Source organism: Emys orbicularis, chromosome 2, assembly GCF_028017835.1.
Source record: "Emys orbicularis isolate rEmyOrb1 chromosome 2, rEmyOrb1.hap1, whole genome shotgun sequence".
NCBI lineage: Eukaryota > Metazoa > Chordata > Testudines > Emydidae > Emys > Emys orbicularis.
This window is the reverse complement of record NC_088684.1, coordinates 64,341,575-64,363,753: the sequence shown is the minus strand read 5'-3', so window position 1 is coordinate 64,363,753 and position 22,179 is coordinate 64,341,575. Positions and strand designations below refer to the sequence as shown.

General features: G+C 39.9%; 1 protein-coding gene across 1 annotated transcript in view; it reads left to right on the top strand.

The window, feature by feature from the left end:
- NKAIN3 (sodium/potassium transporting ATPase interacting 3) overlaps window positions 1-15,028 on the top strand; it is a 279,433-nt gene extending 264,405 nt beyond the window's left edge. The window contains exons 6-7 of the mRNA XM_065398298.1: window positions 13,505-13,584; window positions 14,999-15,028. Of these exons, the coding sequence (XP_065254370.1) occupies window positions 13,505-13,584; window positions 14,999-15,028 (110 nt within the window). The remainder of the gene's footprint in view (window positions 1-13,504; window positions 13,585-14,998) is intronic.
- Window positions 15,029-22,179: the final 7,151 nt, after the last annotated feature.

Genomic DNA, 22,179 nt, shown 5'->3' with positions numbered 1-22,179 from the left:
TAAGGTATTCTTCATCTCCGGTTCTAAACTGTCATGCAGTATTGCTATGCACTATTAAACAATTGCTGGGTTCTGTCCCAGTAGTGACAAGGAGGTGGTACCCAGACATGCTATAAAAGTGATCCCTGTATAAAAGTGTGGTGGGGCAGATCCTCACCCCAGCCAGGAAGGAGTTAAAGAGCTTCCTTGTGCACAATCAGAGCAGCCGGGAGGCTTGTCGAGCCTCGAGATGGGCAGGTCCTTAGAATAGAGAATCTCTGCTTAGTGCAGGGCAGCACTCTGAAGGAGCAGAGCTGCAACTCAGAGCTCCCTGGCCCCTGGAAGCAGGGGTTTCTGACCAGAGAAATGGCTTGAAAGCCTAGGTCTCCCTGGCCTAGGGTGACCAAATGTCCCGATTTTATAGGGACAGTCCCGATTTTGGGGTCTTTTTCTTATATAGGCTCCTATTACCCCCCACCCCTGTCCCGATTTTTCACACTTGCTGTCTGGTCACCCTACCCTGGCCCTCTCAGAGAGTAGATGGGCTGACATTTTTCTCTTTTTTTCATCTCTTTGGCTCCTTGAAGACCTAACACTCTGCTTTTTGTGGGCTGTGGGAGCATAGTGAGTTTTTGTTTGGACTTCTTTAACTTCTTCCCACAAGGGGGAGACACCGTGGACATCTAGAGGGCTGTGCCCCAGGCTCTAAAACAGGAATAGTGCCCACCCTTTCCTCAAGGGGGTGCTAAAGAGGTATTGCCTGCTACAATGAGGCTATAGTGTGTCTTTAATAGCCACATGCACAATAAGGAGCAGTGCAGGGTCAGATATAGGCTATAGCACAGTGCCATATTTCAGAGGGGAGCCTTGACTCTGGGATGTGTTCCATGGCAAGAAGGAGTCATTCAGTTAGAAGAAACACACAAGCTGGTAGCCCTTTCCAGATCATTATGTGTACATAGGTAGATAATGGTCAATGACAGGGAGAATGGCAACATCGAAAAGACCCACACACACGTTCTAGAAGCTCATCAAGAGAGCACATGCTACCGGAAAAAGTGAATCAAAAGACTTGGGGAAATCTGCCTGGCTTATTCTTGCCAATACCATTCTTGCCTGTGGTAAATTATTTATGTACGTCTTCACTGCAGACTTAACTCAGGCCTTTACTCAGGTGTTGGCCCTAAGACCCCTCCCATCCATACTGGTTTAAAATGATTCTTTAAACCAGGCTAGTTGGCCCAGCTGTGGGATGGGTTAGAGCTCAGGTGCCACTTTCAGTAGGGCTAGTAACCCACCCACTTTGCAGTGAGGATGCACACTGAATCACTGGAGTGCTTGTAGTTGTCCAGTGCCTTCCCACAATTCCTCCTGCATGCCCAGAAGGACACACAAGCTCTCCCACAATTCACTGGGAAATAATCATAAAGCAGCTCAACTTACTACAGCACAAAGAATCATTAGTCATGCTCCCAGAAGTCCTAGCAACACACAGGGGTGAGTACACACCAGGGAGGACACAGTATTATGGGTAGGGCTTTGTGTTGTGGCTGCTCACACCCAGGCTAGGCTAACCTAGGTATTCAGTTGTGTGTGCCAATCACCCAAGTTACCTCTCCAGATATACCCTTTGTATTCAGAGTAATTCTCATTCTTTCGTGTGCAACATTAGGACAGTTAGAAAAATATGTTGTGATGCATAATTTAGCATTTTTTTTAATGTTTTCTTGCTCCTATAAGAGTTCAGTGTCACAATGAATTATAGTTTAAACCATCAGAATACCTAGTGATACAGAAATACAGATACTAGCCTCTAGTCACCATTCTGGATGCCTAAAATACACATACACATGCCGACACACACACTTCCCTTAGGATTAAATTAGTTTACCGACTTAAAAATAAAAATGTGAGTCTTTTCAGTTAAACTGCTATCTCATACTATGCAAATTTAATTCCTGTTCATTGTTTTTGCTACTGATAAATATCTCTCTCTCTCTTCCCTTCAAATATGAATGTAATCTCCTTGGCCAGGGATTGTGCCTTCCTTTAAGTGTCCAGGAGACACTAATATAATAAATAATATTCCTATTAAGGTTAAACAATGCCTATAGTTAGTGTTCATGTATAGTTTATTAAATATGCCTCCTCATTTCCCATCTCCACTCATTCCTTCCCCATCCCCAAATACTCTATTCAGCAAGCTTAACATACTGATTTGATTCCAGCTTCCACTTAGCTAATTTAATATTGATCTTGTTCTAGTCTCCACCTTCCACCTCCTTGGCCTTTCTGTTTAAATTAAATCTACGCTTAAATGGATGTTATCCCAAACCTCAGCTCCCAGCACCTTAGCTTTTCTGTTTAAATTGTATCTATTGTTAAATCAATCTTACTCCAGCTTCCATCTCCTAAGCTTTTCACTTGACATCACATCTAGGCCTAAGTGGTGCCAGTTCACGTTCTGAGCTTCCACTTGCCTTTCTGTTAAAGTTGAATCTCTTTTTAAATCTGTATTTCCACATCCAGTCCTGATCTTTGTACTTTTTCACTTCTAAGTGGCAGCTACTTTGAGTCTGTTTTTCTTTGTGGAACTTGTACAGCAATTTATCAGAATCCCACCCATCAGTGCAAATCCCGTCTCCTCAAAATCTTAATTTTTCTTCATTTTATGCAGACAGGTTCTTCCAACTTCCAATCTTCATTTTAAATCACATCTATTTCAGTGTTACTGTTCTTCAAGTGACAGTTTTTACTATCTGGCATTGGGCTTAAGAACTCTAATTTAATAATAGCTTTCAGTACTGCTTTTAATATGGGATGTGTGGGTCTGGATTGAAAGGTAATTGCATGTTGTGAGGACATGTGGAGAGCTGAATAGATTATAGAGTTAATTAATCAGGTCTTACACCTAAATTATCCTGATTACATACTGGTAAAGGATTTTGGGATTCAGTAATTTGAATGGCTTCAGTTTAGATGAATATTCCCATTGCTTCCTTTTATGAATAGCTCTGCATGTTTGACTCATTTAAAAAACTCATGCATGAATTAGCAATTTAGAATTCTGAGCCTGCAGCTGTAGGCCCCCTGCCCTGTTAAGGAGACCAAGAAATGTAGAGGACAATCTAGCTTAGTTTTAATAAAAAGGAAGTTTCTAGTCTTTTTCCTTGCTAAGATAACCTTGAAAGTGTAAATCAATCCATACAGATCCCTGGGCTGAGAGCACAGTCATTCAATTTTCCTAAAGATCACAGATTATTCACAACTCCCTTGCAGCCCCCCAGGACTGTGCTTTGGAGTACAGAAAAAAACATACCCAGGAGTCCCTAGTTTCATGGAAAGATGCAGGATCAAGATCACAGTTATAGGTCCTAATGCACCAAGCTATATCAAGCTCCCTCTCAGCCAGCTTCTCTGCAGAGCAGCTTGTATGGCCACCGGTCCCAAAGAGAAGTAGCTCAATAGCATGAGAGGTAGCATGGTGTATTGGCCTAAGCAAGTAGGGTGACCAGATGTCCCGATTTTATAGGGACAGTCCCGATTTTTGGGTCTTTTTCTTATATAGGCTCCTATTACCCCCCACTCCCTGTCCTGATTTTTCACACTTGCTGTCTGGTCACTCTATCAAGGGACTGAGGGGATGTGAGATCAGGTGAGTAAGGGTCAGGTGCTGGGCTTTTGGGGGGGATGATGATTTTTTGGGTGGGGCAATAAGTGCTGGTAGCAAAACTGGCAAAATCTTTAACTGGACTTGGGCAGCTGAATCTCATAGGCAGCTTTGAAAATCTCAGTGCTAAATGCCACAAATGAGAAAAGAAACCAATACATACCTTCAAGAAAACTGGCAAGTTGCTCTAGAAAAGGAAGACCTAGATTTTTTATACTAAAATTAATATTTTATTAATATTAATATTAATTTAAAACAGAATAAATATTTATAGAAAACAGAGACATCACAACGTATTTTTAGGATGGCTACAATGATAGGACAAGAGAAAGGAGAAGACAAATACATTTAAAATAAGTGAGGTTTTAGCAAATTTCTTAGATACAAGTTAACACATCACCTGCCTTGAAAGTTACTCCTGTTATAGTAAATGCTTGTTTATGAGTGGTTTCTGTTAGAAGGTTCCCGTAAAAGAACTTTCTTCCACTGAATGACTTCTCCATTTGTGATCTGGGTTTTCTTCTGCAGGTGAACTTAAAGGAGTGAGCTATGTCCAGTATTCTAGACATCCAAAATATTTGGTAAAGCATTACTTCATCGGTCATGTATTTAATGTTGAAAATATATTGCTCTAGGAAATTCAGCTGTACTGTTACTTAATGTTTATTGGAACTTGATCATAAGAGAATTAACTTCAGAAAATTACCTGACATAGCAATTCGGACTGCGGTAAAACAAGACAATAGCACTTGAGACAATCTTGCTATATAGTAATGAGGAAGGTAGAGAAGTATAATCAGTACAACAATGAAAATTCAGATCATACTGACAAATAACTGAAGCAAGAAGATGATACAAGTACTAATATCAAAAGGCGAGAAACAGCCTTCTGGGTCTCTCACAGCATAAAAAACAAGCTTAGAGGAGCAAAATACCTAACTTACAAATTGGCATTGACCTGTAAATGGGATAGATCAGTTCCAGTCAATCTTAGCATCTGTACTAAACATTTTAAAAGGGCACCAGGCTTTATGGCCTCAAAACCAGCGGAGAGATAAAGGTGCACTAATACAGAACACATCCCTGAATCAGCCTGCAGCAAAAGATCAAAGCGCATCTTCAAAAAGCAGACTGCTAGCTTTGTCTCCCCTGAAGCCAGCCTGGAATTTATCATTAAGATCCTGCTTTCTGAGGTGTGACTGAAGCTGTACTGCAACAACCTTTATATATAACAGTCTCCTTTACTGTTTGAACTAGTGGTGCTGTCTTTTTAACAGACCAGTGCGACATCTGTGTTGTTAGAGCTGCAGGGCATCATTTCTGTTCTCAGTACCATATGAATACGATTGGTGGATGACTGTGGGGGTCTATGTTTTTGTATCCACATCCATGCATGGACTTTTTTTTCTCAATTTAACATGCACATTTGCACTGTAGCAATCTCATTATGAGGAAGTGCAGAAATCCCAGTGCATTATAAGTAAAGCAGTTAGATCAGGAAGGAAGCAAAAAGGACAAATTCAGTAGTTAGCCAAAACAAGTTCCATCAAGTATTCTTCTTTCCAAGTATCTTACCAGTTAAAATTAGCTAGTAGAAGTTAAAATAGCTGGCAGATATAACTCACACTTCAGTCACAGGCACCACTGTACAGTTAGCCTGCCTCATGACCTATTTTGAACTAATCCTGTCTCGCCACTAACACCATTATTTTCAAAGGCAAACATTGCACACAACTTTCATTGTTTGAAACTGTTTTAAATAGAATTGTCAGCTTTTTACATGAATAAATGACAATCAATGCATTCATCAGTTTATTTCAGTCTTCAGAGGTGAATTTTTTAAAATTATTTTTATGATAATACTTTAGAAAAAGAAAAAGAAGGAATTCCAAATATAATCAAGAAAAATATATAACTTGTAATATTTTGTTAGGAAAGTACTTGTGCAAAGCAGTGCTGCTATGTGGCATAATCTATAGCCAAATATGCAGAAAAGCATCTGACTCCAATGCCCATGTTGAGTTGCCCTGGTAAAATGAGTATGAATCAAAATTCTAATTATAGGGAGAGAGAACTGTGGTAATGAAAACCAAAATGGAAACTAGAGAGGGCAAAATAACCTTGGTAAATCCAAGATCTCAGCGTGGAATTCATAGATGGCAGAGTATGGTCTGATAGGATTGGTAAATAAAAGTAATTAAGCAATTACTTTGCATTCATCTTTACAAATAATAAAATGTAGCTAGTTACTTAAATCTAAAGAAAAATTTTCATGTGCATGTCAAGTTAGAGGATAGGAGGGACAACAGACACAGCCCCTTCAAAAGACCATATCTTCCTGAACTCAAATTAAATATAAGAGGTTCTTAAAATTTACAGGTGCCTTGGTTACAGACTTCGTACATAATGGACACATCAAGAGAGAGATAATATAGAAAGGGTAATACTCTTTCAAGAAATTTTTACATGTCATCTCAGTTGAAGAGAGATCCTTAAAGACTAGAAAGCAATCAACATAAAAGCTTAATTTAAGAAAAGACTCTTAAAAATACTTTGTGAAATTGCACAGCATGTGGTTTAATTTCAATAATGGAGTGAAGCGTTAAGTAGCTTTCTAAAATATGGCTAGAGAACATTTTGAAAAGCACAGTTTTATGAGATTAAGGAGGGCCAAAGTGGTCCAGTGAAGGAAAGTTTGAGCCTCACTAACGTGGTAACTTCTTTGATGCTCCTTATATCTTATTCTTGTACCCTGTCCCTGGCAGAGAATATGAAGCTCAGAATATGTTATGTTATGTTAATGTCTTGGTTGTCAAAACACTGAAGAAGTGGAAAGGCCATTCAGTAGTGAAGATCATAGTTAAAATGGCTCCAGTCTTAGTGTCCTCCAAGTGTACTCATGACAGAACATTTCTTAGATTTAGTCATTCAAGAAACACCATCAGAATAGTACTCAAGTGTCAAAATATGAACACCCAAAATTAGGGAGCAAAGTTTAAAATATGGGGTCTATCTGTCCTGCCCAAGGCTACAGAGGGAGTCCAATATCAGAGCAAGGAATATGACTCTGGAAAGCCCTTTAAACCCTGAAATCTCTCCCTCCAATCCCAAGTAATTACAACCATTTAAAAAAGTTGTTTTCTAATAATTTTCTGTCCCCTGTTCTTTCCTTGCCCCTTTTGTCTCACCTGGTACTTTTTGGAGACAGCGACACAATCACATAATCATATCTTTCTATTGATGTTGCCTCTGGTCTTCCTTCTTTACCCCTCCCTACTGAACTGTTTCCCCTTGTAATAGGGAGGCAGTTTCTAGGCTCCTGCAGAGAAGTGCAGGGTTTTTCTGTGGAACCCCCTCAACTCAGGTGCTAGAGCCGTGTATAAAGATGCAAAATAATTACTGTTGGCCCATGCTGGTAAGTGGATCTGGTTAGCTTGACCCAGGATATAAGAGTGGAGTGTCTCTTGAGAGCAGAGGGAACTGCGGGGGAGGGAGGAGTTGCTCAAGGGAAATCCTGCTTGCAAAGAAAGCTTAGGCTGAGCGTTTATACTTAGTCGGTGTCTGAATTACAAATAATTCAGACCTCAGGATGGAGGTAAATTTGAACTTTATACATTGAGTCTGTCACACCAATTTTATATTCATACAACTGTATTGGCTTCCTCTTCCTAACAGAGCCTCTTGAGGTCCCTTATTGAATTTGGGTTCTTTTCCTAGCCAGAGTCTACTACCTGTCCACTCAAGGCGACCAACTTTCTACTAAGTATATCTTGCACAATTCATATGCCCTTTCATGAATTATCACCATTGCATTAACACACACATTCATCAAATCATAATTCAAACAAATTTCAAATAATGCAACAAAACACACTACACAGAACTATGGATAAGCAAAACTATACTTTATGTAAATGACACCTGCCATTAGCTTCTCTAAAGGGGCATCAAGCTTTGGGGCTTACACAAGTATAAAGGATCTTCTTGATCTTACCTTCTCCAAAGTCATTTCAGGCTGAACGACTCAACATGGTGTTAATGTGGCGATCCTGCAAGAGCACAGGGTGTATTTTGCATACGGATGTTCTGCTTACACCTCCATGTTCAGCCACATCTAAAACTTGTAAAAAGCAACAGAGGGTCCTGTGGCACCTTTAAGACTAACAGATGTATTGGAGCATAAGCTTTCGTGGGTGAATACCCACTTAGTCAGACGAAAGCTTATGCTCCAATACATCTGTTAGTCTTAAAGGTGCCACAGGACTCTCTGTTGCTTTTTACAGATCCAGACTAACACGGCTACCCCTCTGATATCTAAAACTTGGTCACTTTGAAAGGAAATATTGGTAATATAACAATAGCCTGACAAGCTATGGCAGCTATATAGAATCATAGAGGTGTAGGACTGGAAGGGACCTCAAAAGGTCTTTTAGTACAGTCCTCTGCACTCATCCTGCAGAGATCCTGTAAACAGCAGGTTACTGTTATGGGCTATGGCCAAAGAAACTGTTTTGTGGGATAAATAATCTTTTCAAACCCCTTTTCTTATCCTTCTATGCTTTCCGCCCAAACCTGAAAAGAAATTTTAGCATCAGCACATGGGAGAAAGCACTGGATTAATAGCAATAAAACATATATGGATGTCAGCTATCCAGCAAAGAATAGATCTTAACATTTTTAATGATAACAGGAGCACCTCATTGGGCCAGCAGTGTTTTACACTCTTCTCACTGAGGGAGATTGATAGCCATTCCCCCCCAATACCGCCCCCAAGTAAGTGAACATCATTTTAATAGACTGCCCATAGTAACAGTCAAGGCAGTTTTGCAGCTTCCAAGATCAGCACATAGTGAAGTCTTAAAGAACGTTTCACACTGGCCATTAAGCATCCGGCACAAAACTGAAGCAACACAAGAAGAGAGCAATTCCCTGGAAATATGGATCATGTTTTGCAGTCAGCTGCAGATAAAATAACTAGTTTCCTCTATAACCAGCAATTATCTGCAGGGTGCTGAAAATTCTCTCCCTAGTTTTCTAAGTGTATCTCTGCAAGAAAGTAGTTAATGACTGGACTCCATGCAGTGTTCTTTTCTAGTGACTGAATATCACTGTTGCTAAACTGTTTTTTTTTTTAATGCATAGGGTATATAACTGCGTAGAAAATCAAATGATATTTCCATAGAACTTTATTCACGATGTATGTGGCTCTCTGGATTAAAGCTTATTATAATAGTCTTATGGATCCATAGCAGGGATTGCCTATAATTCATTAACCAAGCAAGAGATAAATAAATCAGTTATTCAGTGCCACCTAGCCTAGTTTTTTTTTTCTCAGGGAGTCTACATAAATGTTAATGCTTTTTACTCTGTCTCCTTTTTAACAAAGGGAAACATGCATCTTAAAAGCTCACTGAAGCAGAAGCAAAGAGTTTTGTTTGATAGACATTTGACTCCTATAGCCAAACTTGAGTTGTCTCTTATAGCTGGCTGATACACAGAAATATTTCCTTTCTCAGGCTGAGAATAGCAGCTCAGATATCTCCATAGTTAATGGCTACCTTTTCTTTGCTGTTTCCATCCTGGGGATCACCTGAGACAGAAGTGAAAAAAGCAGGTCAAATGAGATCATATTTCTAAAAACGTATTATATGGAAAATAATTTATAATTAAAATAACTGAAAATTAATCTTTTATATAGAAACTACATAAAGAAGAATTCTAATTTGAAAAACTGTCAGCCAGATTTACATAAAACACAGCTTATAAGGAAAAAATGACATTTTCCTTTGTTGTCTCATGTGATAGACCTGTTTCTTGTTTTGAGAGCTATCTTAATATGGATTCGAAGTCAAGTCTATTCATATTTATATGAGAGGGCTTTTGTAAGATCATGTATGTATGGCTATGAATAGCAAAGAGAAATATTCAGCTAGATATTAACCTCATATCAACTCCTAGTTAGTATCTGATAGCTCCAAATTTGCATGACATGTGATAAATTATTTCTTATGTCAGGCAAAGATGCATTAGTGTTGGCAATCAGTAATATTCATTAGCCTCGTTTTCTACACAAAAGTATATTAGGGAAAGATTAGCTGGTTTAAGTTCTCCTTTTGCTTATGGATGCAGATTGTTTGTGATTAGTGAGAGAAGGATTGTGTGTAATTCTGAAGTGGTGAATTATCCAAAAGAAATGTATTTCCTAAGTTTAAGTTTCCTTCCTAGGAAGCTGTAGTTTTTGATCATGAAAAATATTTTGTTTAGCAAGATATGCTTAGAGAGCTATGTTTCAGAGTAGCAGCCGTGTTAGTCTGTATCCTCAAAAATAACAGGAGTACTTGTGGCACCTTAGAGACTAACAAATTTATTAGAGCATAAGCTTTCGTGGGCTACAACCCACGAAAGCTTATGCTCTAATAAATTTGTTAGTCTCTAAGGTGCCACAAGTACTCCTGTTATTTTAGAGAGCTATGGCACCTCACCTATCACATGACCTCACTAAGTAATAATCCTTCTCAGGGGTTTGAGAAGGCCAGGCTGGAAGACCACAAGGAGATTGTTACTGTGAACATAATTTCTTGTGAGACGTGAATTGGTAGTTTTGTCTACTATGTTTGACTCCTACACAAGAAATAGCTGAAAATGTCTACAGTCAAAAGGCTTTTTAAAAGATACATCCCATTGCTGCTGTCTTTCACTCTGGATGTTTGTATTGTATTTTGTCATAAGAGTCTGAATGAATGTTGAAAAGTAAAACAAATACCGTACAATGGAAAAGTGGCAGACACACTTTGGCTGGCACACTGAGGGCTGGTCCACACTGGGGCGGGGGATCGATCTAGGAAACGCAACTTCAGCTACAAGAATAGCATAGCTGAAGTCGACGTTTCCTAGTTCGAACTAAGTTTACTTACTGCGGGTCCATGCGGCGCAGGCAAGCTCCCCCATCGACAGCGCTTCCTCCTCTCGGCGAGCAGGAGGTCCGCAGTCAACGGGGGAGCGCTTCTGGGATCGATTTATCGCGTCCAGATGAGACGCGATAAATCGATCCCAGAAGATCGATCTCTACCCACCGAATCGGGAGGGTAGTGTGGACCTAGCCTGACTGTGCTAGCTTTTCTCAATATGATGTAATGTTAAATTAGCTGTGAGACAATGGCCTTGTGGCTAAGGCATTAGACTGCAACTCAGGATATCTGGGGGGTTGCAAAGTTATTGTGTGTGGAGGGGGGAAGGGTTGTGGTACTGCTACCCTTACTTCTGTGCTGCTGCAGGTGGTGGTGCTGCCTTCAGAGCTGGGCACCTGGAGAGCAGCAGCAGCTGCCTGGGAGCCCAGCTCTGAAGGCTGAGTCACCACCAGCAGCAGCACAGAAGTAAGGATGGCATGGTATCAGGGCCGGCTCTACCATTTTTGCTGCCCCAACCAAAAAAAAAAAAAAAAAGCTGCTCGGACTGCCGAAGCAAAAAACAAACAAACAAACAAAAAAAACGCTTGGACTGTGCCGCCCCAAGAATGGACGGAATGCCACCCCTTAGCACATGCTGCCCCAGACACATGCTTCCTCCGCTGGTGCCTGGAGCTGGCCCTGCATGGTACGGTATTGTCACCCTTACTTCTGCACTGCTGCCTGCAGAATTGGGCCCTCAGTCAGCAGCTACCATTCTCCAGCCGCCCAGCTCTGAAGGCAGCAGCGCAGAAGTAGGGGTGGCATGGTATGGTATTGCCACCCTTACTTCTGCACCGCTGGTGGTTGGGTGCTGTCTTGAGAGCTGGGCACCCAGCCAACAGCCTCTGCTGTCTGGCCACCCAGCTCTGAAGGCAGCACAGAAAGAAGGGTGGCAATACCGCAACCCTCCTAAAATAACCTTGTAACCCCCCTGCAATTCCCTTTTGGGTCAGGATCCCCAATTTGAGAAACGCTGGTCTCCACTGTGAAATCTGTACAGCATAGGGTAAAAGCATACAAAAGACCAGATTGCACAGAGGGGTGGAGGGACCAGATTTCACAGTCCGTGATGCGTTTTTCATGGCCGTGAATTTGGTAGGGCCCTACAGATAAGCTAACAAGGCCCAGATTTTTTAAGTATTTAGGTGTTGTGCACTCAGCATTGCAACTCCTAACTGATTTAGAACCCTAAATCTCATTTTCAAAAGGAATGTAGGCACTTAGGTGCCTAAGTCCCATTGACTGTCAATGGGATTTAGGCTTTTAAGTGCCCAACGCCCTTTTGAAAATGAGATGTAGGCACCTAAATCAGTTAGGCATTGCAATGCTGAGTGCCTCAATGCCTAAATACCTTTAAAATCTGGGCCCAGCTTCCTACCATCAATGGGAAAGCCCACTGAAGGCAAAGGGAGTCTTCCCATAGATTTCAGTGGGCTTTAGATCAGGCCCTTAATCTCAGTTCCTCGTCTATAAAACAGGGATAACAGTGCCTTCTCTGTCTCTTAGGCCTGGTGTACGCTACAGAGTTATGTCAATGCAAGGCAGCTTACGTGGATCTAACTCTTAAGCATCTACACTAAAATGTAGCTCCCATGGATGTAACTACATTGACTTAACAACTCCACCTCCAGACAGGCATAGCACTTAGGCTGATGTAGTTAAGGTGACACAGTGTCCGTGTAGACACTGTGTTACTCACATCGCATGTTGGTTGTCAGTCCCATGTGGGGCTCACAGCTGGAGCCCCGTTGCCGGGGGCTGACAGCTGGAGCCCTGCCTTGCTATGTGTCTGTACAGTGCTTAGCACAAGGGGTTCTGATTTTATTAAGATCTATAGATGCTACAGCAATACAAATCATAGCATTTGCTAGTGATGGATTGAAGAATCCTCATGTGCTGTGAATTGAGCACATCAGCACTGGGGATTGAAAAGGCAATTCCAGACAAGAATACACTCTTACTATCACACACAAATTCAGAGCGAACAAATGTTTTCCCTGAAGCAGTTGAGCTGCACCTTTCTCAGTGTTTTCCTGCTACTGGATGCCCAGAGTAGTCTTGATATAGCTGAATCTCCACCCTCTGAACTCAGTGATGAGAAATATGAAAAAATGTGGCTTGGTGTAGGTGTTGGAACTGAAGAACCTTGTTAAGAATGAAGAGCTAGAAGACACAAACATAATTACTTGAATGAGAACTCATCTGTGACCACAAGAAGTGGAATTAGTGACCTCTCAAATGCAGATATTCTTCCATTATTTCTGATGTAGAAATCTTGAAAGAAAAGGTGAGATGCTTTCTCAGAAGATCACCTGCCCAAAGAGGTTTGTTCAGAGACGCCTCTGCCTCCTTTCGATCTTCACTCATCATTTTAGTGTCACAAATAAAGGGACAAACTGCTGTCTGTCTCACATATGTAACTTCCATTGATTTGTATATGTTTCACTGCAAGCAGAATTTGGCTCACCGGGTCCAAAACCTTCACTTCTTTCCCAGACTAATCCCCCCCCTGCACACACACACACACATTTCATAGCAGTCCAAGAACTGCTTGATCAGATCCCCTGGCAATAAAAGGCCACATTACCACAATGTGGCCTTTACGTGCACACCGCAAACACTACCATCCCCTTTTGGAAGCATGCAGACACTAGAGTGCACAGCCTTTGGGTCGGGTGATAGACTAATGTCTCCCTGCACAGAATTAAACAGGCACAAAAGGAGGCTGGGTTGAGGCCCCTCTGCAAATGAGTCTCACAATATTTTTTCATTTACGTGTATGTTTCTTGTCTGTGTGTATGTTCTTTATTACTATTATTATTTATTATTCAGATCGTTTTTCCATTTTTAATTCTGTTTGTGTGCTTTTGTTTCCATTTATTCATTTCTGGAACTGTTGTATTTTCAGTTGATTTCATAGGTGGACTTGACACATACTGCTATCGGCAACCCCCCCTGGAACATGTTGAGTTAAAGCCTGTAAAGCCTGTAAGTAAGGTTTCAGTCATACGGACAATATTAATCCTTCTAACTGGACTGAAAACTACTCTGCTGCTCAAATAGTTTTGACATGAAATTACTAATGATTTCATTATAATTTACCACTAAACATGCTAAAACACTCTACACTTTATGGCTCACATCTGCCAAAACAATGATGGGTGGATATTTTTCATTTTATTATGACTAATTTTTTTTTTACACTATGAAGCGTTGGGGTTGGCATCAGTGGATTCAGAAACACTGAAGGGAAGAAATTCTTCTCTGCCAGCTGTGAAACTGGAATAGTGTAGGTATATTGCTGCTACTGCCGCACTGCCTAGGCCTTAATGCAATGACCCCTTAAAGGAGAGGCAGAAACTCCTATTTCTGGCCAGATAGTCTAATCTGTAGAAAATGACTTGCTGACCCAATGCAAGTTCACCAAGATCAATCCATGGAGCATCACTAAAACTCAATTATTTCTTCACCACAAGTGACTTGCTTCCACAATTAAAATGCCATTGGTTCCATAGTTTATTCAAATAAAATATTCTCTAGTACATAAAAGCCACACTTCCAAAATGTTCCTTTTTGGTTTGTTTTTGTATTTGGGGTAAATCTATGCACTAGCAGATGTTAGCAATGCATCACTTTGGCAGAAGCTCAGATACCTTCAGATGTGGGACACCAAAGTATATTTGCAAAATAGATCACTTGAAAATTCTTGTCAGGTGTTTATAAATTGCTGTCCTGATCCTGTGTGTCGTGAAATTCACATCAGAATCTTTCATGCCTAGTAAGATGAAGCCAAAGTGCAGCTGACTAACTGAACTTGATGTGACACAATTTACTGTTTTTTAGCTAGCCGATAAGAGAATTAAAGGTTACATTTTTAAAACGATTTATTTAGAATGTTTTCACATGTTTACAAATCCTTGCCATGTAAATATCTGAAACAAAACAATCATTATAACTGTTAGTTTTTGTTTAAAGAGGTATTATACAGGAATATAGTCATCAGACCTTTCTATTTAACAGGATGTCACCACATTATAGAGTCAAGTATCAGAGGGGTAGCCGTGTTAGTCTGGATCTGTACAAAGCAACAGAGAGTCCTGTGGCACCTTTAAGACTAACAGATGTATTGGAGCATAAGCTTTCATGGGTGAATGCATCCGACGAAGTGGGCATTCACCCACGAAAGCTTATGCTCCAATACGTCTGTTAGTCTTAAAGGTGCCACAGGACTCTCTGTTGCTGCCTACCACATTATAGAGTAAGCATCATTACAACACTTATGTCGTTTCTAGTGATTTTATTAAATTGAGTAAAATCACTATATACACATATTTAACAGACCAGGTATGTCTATCAAATATTAATATTCAAAAAATGGACAGGTGTGATGTCTTTTTTGCAGGTGAATGTACTTTGTCTGAGTACTGAATAAAAGGTAACCAAATATCTAAATATTTCTCTGTCCTCTGTCTTTTTAAGATTGTTTTTGTTTTCCTGGTGTATGTGTTGGGGGATTGGAAGAGATCTGGGGGGGACTGTTAATTTAAAGAGAACTGTTACTTACACTGTGTTTGGGTTGGACATTTGCTCCCTGAAATCTGAATTGGGTTTTCATTACTCTTAGAATGTTGTCAAATATAAATTTTCACTCATGTGCACCAGCATTTGGTTGTAGAAATGTACATGAGGAAGAATGTTTCAATCTTTTTTACCATTACAGAGAGACTATATAGTGTGGAATTATGAAAGCCCCAAAAGAATAAGAAACAATTGCAATGTAATAGTGTGGGAGTGGAAGAAGTATCAAATTAAGACAACTAATAAGGCAAAGTACTGATCAATTTATGATCATATTGCTAGGATCTGCATTTACAAAAGTATTCCATGAAGAGTTTGTCTACACATGGAATCATTCTGGAATAACTATTCAGGATTAGCTACTCTGGAATAACTATTCCTGACTAACTCCAAATGTGGACTCTTTTTTCTGAACTAAGAGTGCCTTGTTCTGGTATAGCTTAATTTATTTTTGATTAATCTAAACCAAAACAAGGTATTCTTACTCCTGAATAAGAGTGTCCATGCTTGAAGTTAGTCAGGAATAGCTTTTGTGCTTTAAATTCACACTCTATCTTGAATTAATTTTCAAGTGCAGATTAGCCATAAAATAATGCTTTTGTTGCACTGTGACGTGGGAGGAATGGCAGGGGCCTGGGTTTATTAAGTACAATGAGACTTGGTTTGCACTTAAAAGTTAGGTCAGCAGAGCTAGGTAGCTCTGAGATGTGCAGACCAGCATAGCTATGCCAACCTAACCTCAAATGTACATGCAGTTATGTCAACAGAAGGCTTCTGTTTACATAGCTACCATTGTTTGGGAAGGTGGTGTTCCTACACCAATGGAAAAATCCCTTCCATCATTGTAGGCTATCTCTACACTACACAGTTATGTTAGCACATAGCTTTGTTGGTATATTCTCCATAGTGTAGACATACCTCATTGAGATATTGGAGACCAAGGACATGGACTGGGTATCCACTGGGAAGAAGGTCATAGCTGCTACGTTTACATTTCTGATTTAAATGTTCTTCACCTTTTTAGTCTATGGAGTTGCTTCAATGTTGATTTTAAAGACCACTACTAATTTTCCTGAAGGGTTAGAGGAAGAATTGTGATGTCCAATATTTTATTAACCAGTGTACTATTATTGAAAAAAAGGAAATGAAGGGGTAGATTTTTCAGAAAAGGTGATTTCCTTTTTGATACTTCTACAAAATTTGCAACTACAATTGAATTAGGGGCACAAATTTTAGAATGTTCATATCAAATTACCTGTTTCCAAGCTCAGATCAGGTAGAGACACTTGAATGAAGCTTTGCACTCAGAATTCACTTTGTTGGTGGGCAAATTTTGTGAACATAAATTGCATCTGCTAAATGGGAGACCCCATTCTTTCCAGGTCCTGCTTGGGTTAACTTGTGAGACATAACAAGATCACGGCTGGAAGCCCTGCAGTCAGGGAGTATAAAACAATAATAAATGTCTTCAGTGATATTGTGGTTTTATGTAATGGCAAGTACAAATAGGATCTTTGCTTAAACAAGGGGGAAGAAGAATTTCAATAATCAAGGTAAATTTGAATTAAAAGCCAAGCTGCAGGAGACAATTTGGATAGTCAGTGAACTGTGCTATCTGTGTGCAGTGCATCAACCTGCCTGCTTGTTGTCTTTCAGTAAGACAAGTGCTATCTATATCAATTTTAGATGGTCCAGGAATACCACAATCCCCATGAGGAATGGGCCTTTCAGTATCCAAACTGTGAAAAACTCCATTCCTTTTCACTTGGAAGTTGGAGATGAACAAGAAAGATACTTGTTAACCTTTATTAAGGCTCTTAATTCATTTTATATGTCTTTTACTGCCTTCATCACTTTACTCCTGGGGAAAAGTAAAAATGTGACTCTTTTTTTATAGATTATAGCCAGGTTGGGCATTTGGTTCTCTCCCTCCTTATCATATCAGTGTGGTTTATTTTGCAGGCATTTGGTTAAGAAAGTATTGTAGAATTACCCCGTCTTCCTAAAATACCAGGGCATAGGCAAGTTCCTAAACTTTTATGAATCAGTTTGATTAACTCCCACTGAACAGCAAATCATAACCTCTTCTCTATTTGTGAATTGTCTTGCTCAGTACTTGGGAGTCACATTATAAGACTTCCATGGATTCTCATAGATTAACAAAGCATAGCACTTCAAACGTGCAAAGTTATATGGCCTTATCAAAACTGTGAAAGAGAGCTCTTTAGTCAGCTGTGGATAATTCATTTTCTTATATATGCAGAGGCCATATTATAGTATCTGTCTAGGGCTACCACATAATTATTAATGATTAGCAAGTCTAAGAATAGTTGTCCTTTTCACCCCTGAAGAGATACAAAAGTTAAATGCCTTCTCCTAGGAAGCATTTCTTTGTGCAGACATAAATGAGCATAGCTTGTCAGTTTGTTGTTTGTTTACCTGGCACTCTACAGTATAGGTAAAGACACATTCTTTGCCCTGAGGTGGTTACAGTCTAGATGAAGATGTGCAGAAGTAAAGGAGGAGACAACACAGAGATGAAATAAGGAAAGAAATGGACGAGGGAGAGGAAAATCTGAATGTGTTCTCTTTGGAGGCAAAGGTAGACAGGTTATAAAGGGGATCATCAGGCTGAAGGAACAATACATTTTCACACAGTTCTAGGGCAGCATTAAGCTCTACGTTAAGTTAGTTGAGTGAGGATATAGAAAGTTTTGGTACAGGGCTAGGGAAGGTAGTATATTTAAAAGAACAAAACCCAACACTTTGCCTCCCCCCCATAATCATAACTCTCTATTTTGTGTAGATAAGACCCCTGACTATGCTCATGTAACCAGGTTAGCTGGCCTTCCTCCTTCACAACTCTATGTGCGACAGGACTATCACACCTGCCTCTGACCCTACACTGCATGCACATCCTCCAGGCACTGTGAATCAATATGAAATAACCACACAGATGGTCCCGAATACAGTGATTAAAAACATGGTCAGAGGGATGGTATGTGCGGATGCACAAACTCAGCTGACGTATGGCTGTGAACCAAAGTTGTATGTGGATTCAGTTCAAATGTGTTTGCCATAACCAGGTCAGATGAGAGTGTCGTGAGCCAGCATACAAAAATATGATTCATTTAATATGAATGAAGTCAAGGGAAATCCGTCATTCTGACAGCTTTTGATACTTTACCAGCTGCAGCACCTTCTCCAGCTTCTGTCACCATCATGGCACACATCCCCTTTAACCAAAGGAGAGACCGGGGCGAGGGGGGAGGGGAGTCTCCTTCAAAACTGCCACAAATGCTTCCCAAGTGTGCGGCCATGCAGTCAGCATTTTCTCTGTTCCTAGGAGCCTATTCAATCGTGACCTTATACTTGGTCACCACCAACATAGGAAATGAACACCCAGAGGTCTATCATTATCTTGTTGATAGATTAGTAACTCATATATCTCTTCACAGGTCGAACTAAGTAATGAACATTGACTCAGCACTGCTGCTGTTGCTGAAGAAGCAGCCTTCAGAAGAAAAGACCAACGTTGTGAACCGTTGTCACAGAAGTGACACGTCCTATATTTCTCACCGAGTGTGTGGATTGCTCTTCCCACATGGGACTGAATCCTTCAGTCGCAGCCTCAGTATCATCATCATCATCGCCATTAGATGGATACTTGTAGATGATCTTGGATTTTTTAAATTATTTACTTATATGGACACTTGTAAATTGTAAATTGTTTTCTTTTTTTAATTTTGTTTTTTACAATACCTAGTGTTAAGGCATGAAAACAAATCAACCTGTGAAAATTATGAGAGAAGAATGTGTGTTTCTCAAGAAACTCAGTAGTTCTGGACTGATACAGTCATACTGTGCCTGGCAAAGATAGTGTTGGAAAATGATAATATGACTCCAGAATACATGTCAGGGATCAGACACCTATAGTGTAATATGGACTGGCTTCAATAATGTATCAGACATTCACAAAGGCTGCACCTAATGTTGGTTAAGCTACTGTATGTTGTAGAAACTGATAAATAATTCTTCTTTTCCAGATGTCCTAATTACCAACGTGCTTGTCTAAATATTCTAATTCATATATGGTTTCTTCTCCCTCTTTTTGTCTCCTCCCCTGCACCCACAAACAGTAGTTGTCTGTGAGTTAAAGAGAAGTGAAATGGATGTTCTCTGTTGCTGTCAGTCTCCAAGAACCCTTAAACGCAGGGCTCTTTTAGATGTCTGTAATTTGCACATTTTTTTTACTCTTTTCCCCTCTTCCCAGGAAGAAGCCAAGCATGAATGTACAATATAGGCACCATCTACAGCCTTAGGAGTCTCTGGGGTGAATTTTGTTCTTAATTTAAAAGTAAACAAGAAGATCTGGATATGAAAATGTGTATAAAAGTTTGTAAAGTTTTCTGTAAATACTTATAGAAAAAGGACATGTATGTAACTGTGCGGCATTTTGTTTTATATTCAGTCACCACCAGTATAAAAAGAAAAGTCATCCACAAAAGCTATTTTCTGTGGGGGGGTTCGCAGTCTTTTTAGCAAGACTTTTTTCATAATTTCTTTTTTATGAATTACTATTTAAAATATTGCACATGATACAAGCCCAAGAGAATGAAGTCTTCTGTCTCTTCATGGAACCAGTACTCCCTCGGCAGCAGCATCACAAGCTTCCTCAGAAAGGTCTGCCAATCAGCCTCAAGTTTTGGAAGAAAAACCTGTAGGGCTGTGAGAGTGCTTCCATCTTTGTGCTTACTAAGTTTATTACTTCTTTGATGAAACTGTCAGAAGAGATGGTATTTGTGATGTGCACACCTGCACATGTCCATTAGGAACTGGACTGAGGCCACCAGGTTCTTTCATATAAGCCACAAAGAGTCTTTAGATGCTAATGACTTCTGGTCCATCATCAATGGGCTGAGGCATACAGCACCTCAACTAATTGTCTTCTGTGAAGCTTACTTCACTTGCTTTTTCTGTTATTGACAGATTACAACTAGACTAAGGCTTGCCTTGGTTCTTTACATTGGAAATTATATTTGTGCTATTTACCAACAAGAACCTAATCAAAAAGTCAGCAAACACAATGCTGTCCATCATTTTTAGATTGTTGAGAACAGAGGGTCTTGTGGTGCTTGCCCCTTTTTCACATTCAGCTCAACCAAAGACCACACTGTCTTTTGTGAAGAAATAGATCTTGCCGTAATTTCACGTAGGCCACTTTTTCCAGGAAACTATGTATGAAACAACTGCCAAGCCAATAACAAGCAAGTATGACAATGCAATAAAATCACTTGTCAGTATTTTCTATGACTAGGTAGTACAGGACAATATGCACCGCTAGAAGTCAAACAGTGCCAAAAAAGGGGATACTTTGTGCAAAAGATAATACCACACTTCTCTGAGTCTCTGTGTTCCTCTGTTGTTCCCTGCTGCACCCTGATGCCAGATATTTGGTCTGCCCTGTCTTGAAGTCCTAGTCTTCTGAGAATGTCAAAAATGGGTATTTTGTCAAAAAACTAATATGAGAACAGTCATTTTTGAGACACCACAGCTGGACCTCAGAAGATCAAACTGCAGAACAGTTAATATTTGTAAATCACTTATATTTGAAAAAAAAATGCCCCTCTGTAGGTTTTATTTTTTTAGTGTGTAGTCGTGCACATAATTTAGTTTCTTATACATACAGCCTTACATAACAACCTATAAGAATATGATACAGCTAACAGATGCCTACAGCTTTCTTTTATCTATGTCAGTGCATTTCAGAGTCGAGGGGTTTTTTTTTGAAAAGTTTTGTTAAAACTTGTTTATGTGCCTGAATACTCCACTTTTCCCTGCTCCACATATATAGGGGTGTTCAGCACATATTCCTGCAGTTCCTCCCTGCTGCCGGAGCCTTTGCCCATGCCAGGGAGCAGTGGGAGCTGCTTTTCACTGCGGTGTTTAGCTACACATATCCAACATGCCACCAGCAGTGTAGCCAAGGCCATACCTTTGACTGCAGTGTAGACATACCCTCCAATTGCTACATTTATCTCCTACCGTAAGTGAAGGGAAAAGCTGGTGATCACAAATACCAGCAGTAGCAAACTCTGACTTTTTAATGGCAAGCACTGTATGCTTCTCTGAGCCAGGCTGTTTAATTTCCTTTCACTTTAGATTTATCTGATTTAAAAAAACCAACCCAGCAATCTATCAAGGTCCTATAACAGTGTTTGACAGTGGCAAACAAAAATTGACATCCCAAACTAATTGGCTTGCCTCCTTCTAGAATCAGTCTCATTTAGTTTAATTATAATAAATTACAAGCTGGGAGCTGTTTTGTGCAGTGAATAAGTTTTCTTACAACACAGTAAAACACTCTATTTATATACCCCGTTTCTACATACCTTCTTTGAGAAACCACTTCAGCTCTTATCCAGCATATAAAACCTTTGGCCAGAAACCACTTGTTTAAAAGTCTTCACTCCAGATCGTTTGCAGTGTTTTTATAATTGTCATAGTCCCAAAATATTAGAAAGGCAAGGTGGACAAGATAATATCTTTTATTGGCCCAACTTTTGTTGGTGAAGAAGAGCTCTGTGTAGCTCAAAAGCTTGTCTCTTTCACCAACAGAAGTTGGTCCAGTGGAAGATACTAGCTCACCCACATTGTCTCCAGACCCTCATTCATCATTTACATATTTGGGGTGAGACCCTGCAAAGTTCTCAGCACTCTCAAATCTCAGTGAAGTCAATGGAAGTTAATGGCAGTCAGCCATTCATGTCTTCCTTGTGCATGTCTTTGCCATAATTTACCACCTGGTGGCAAACCTTTTTATCTACGTTAATAATACTAATTAGTACTTATTTGCAGATAAACTCCAATTATCAATAACTTAAAAATTTTGAAAGACCTAAAATACAGAAATATCTCCTGGAATCAGAATTTTGTTTTTCCAAAATTCTGATCTTCTGATATATCCCCGCCTAGTATATTAATCATTGTAGTGCTTTACATGTC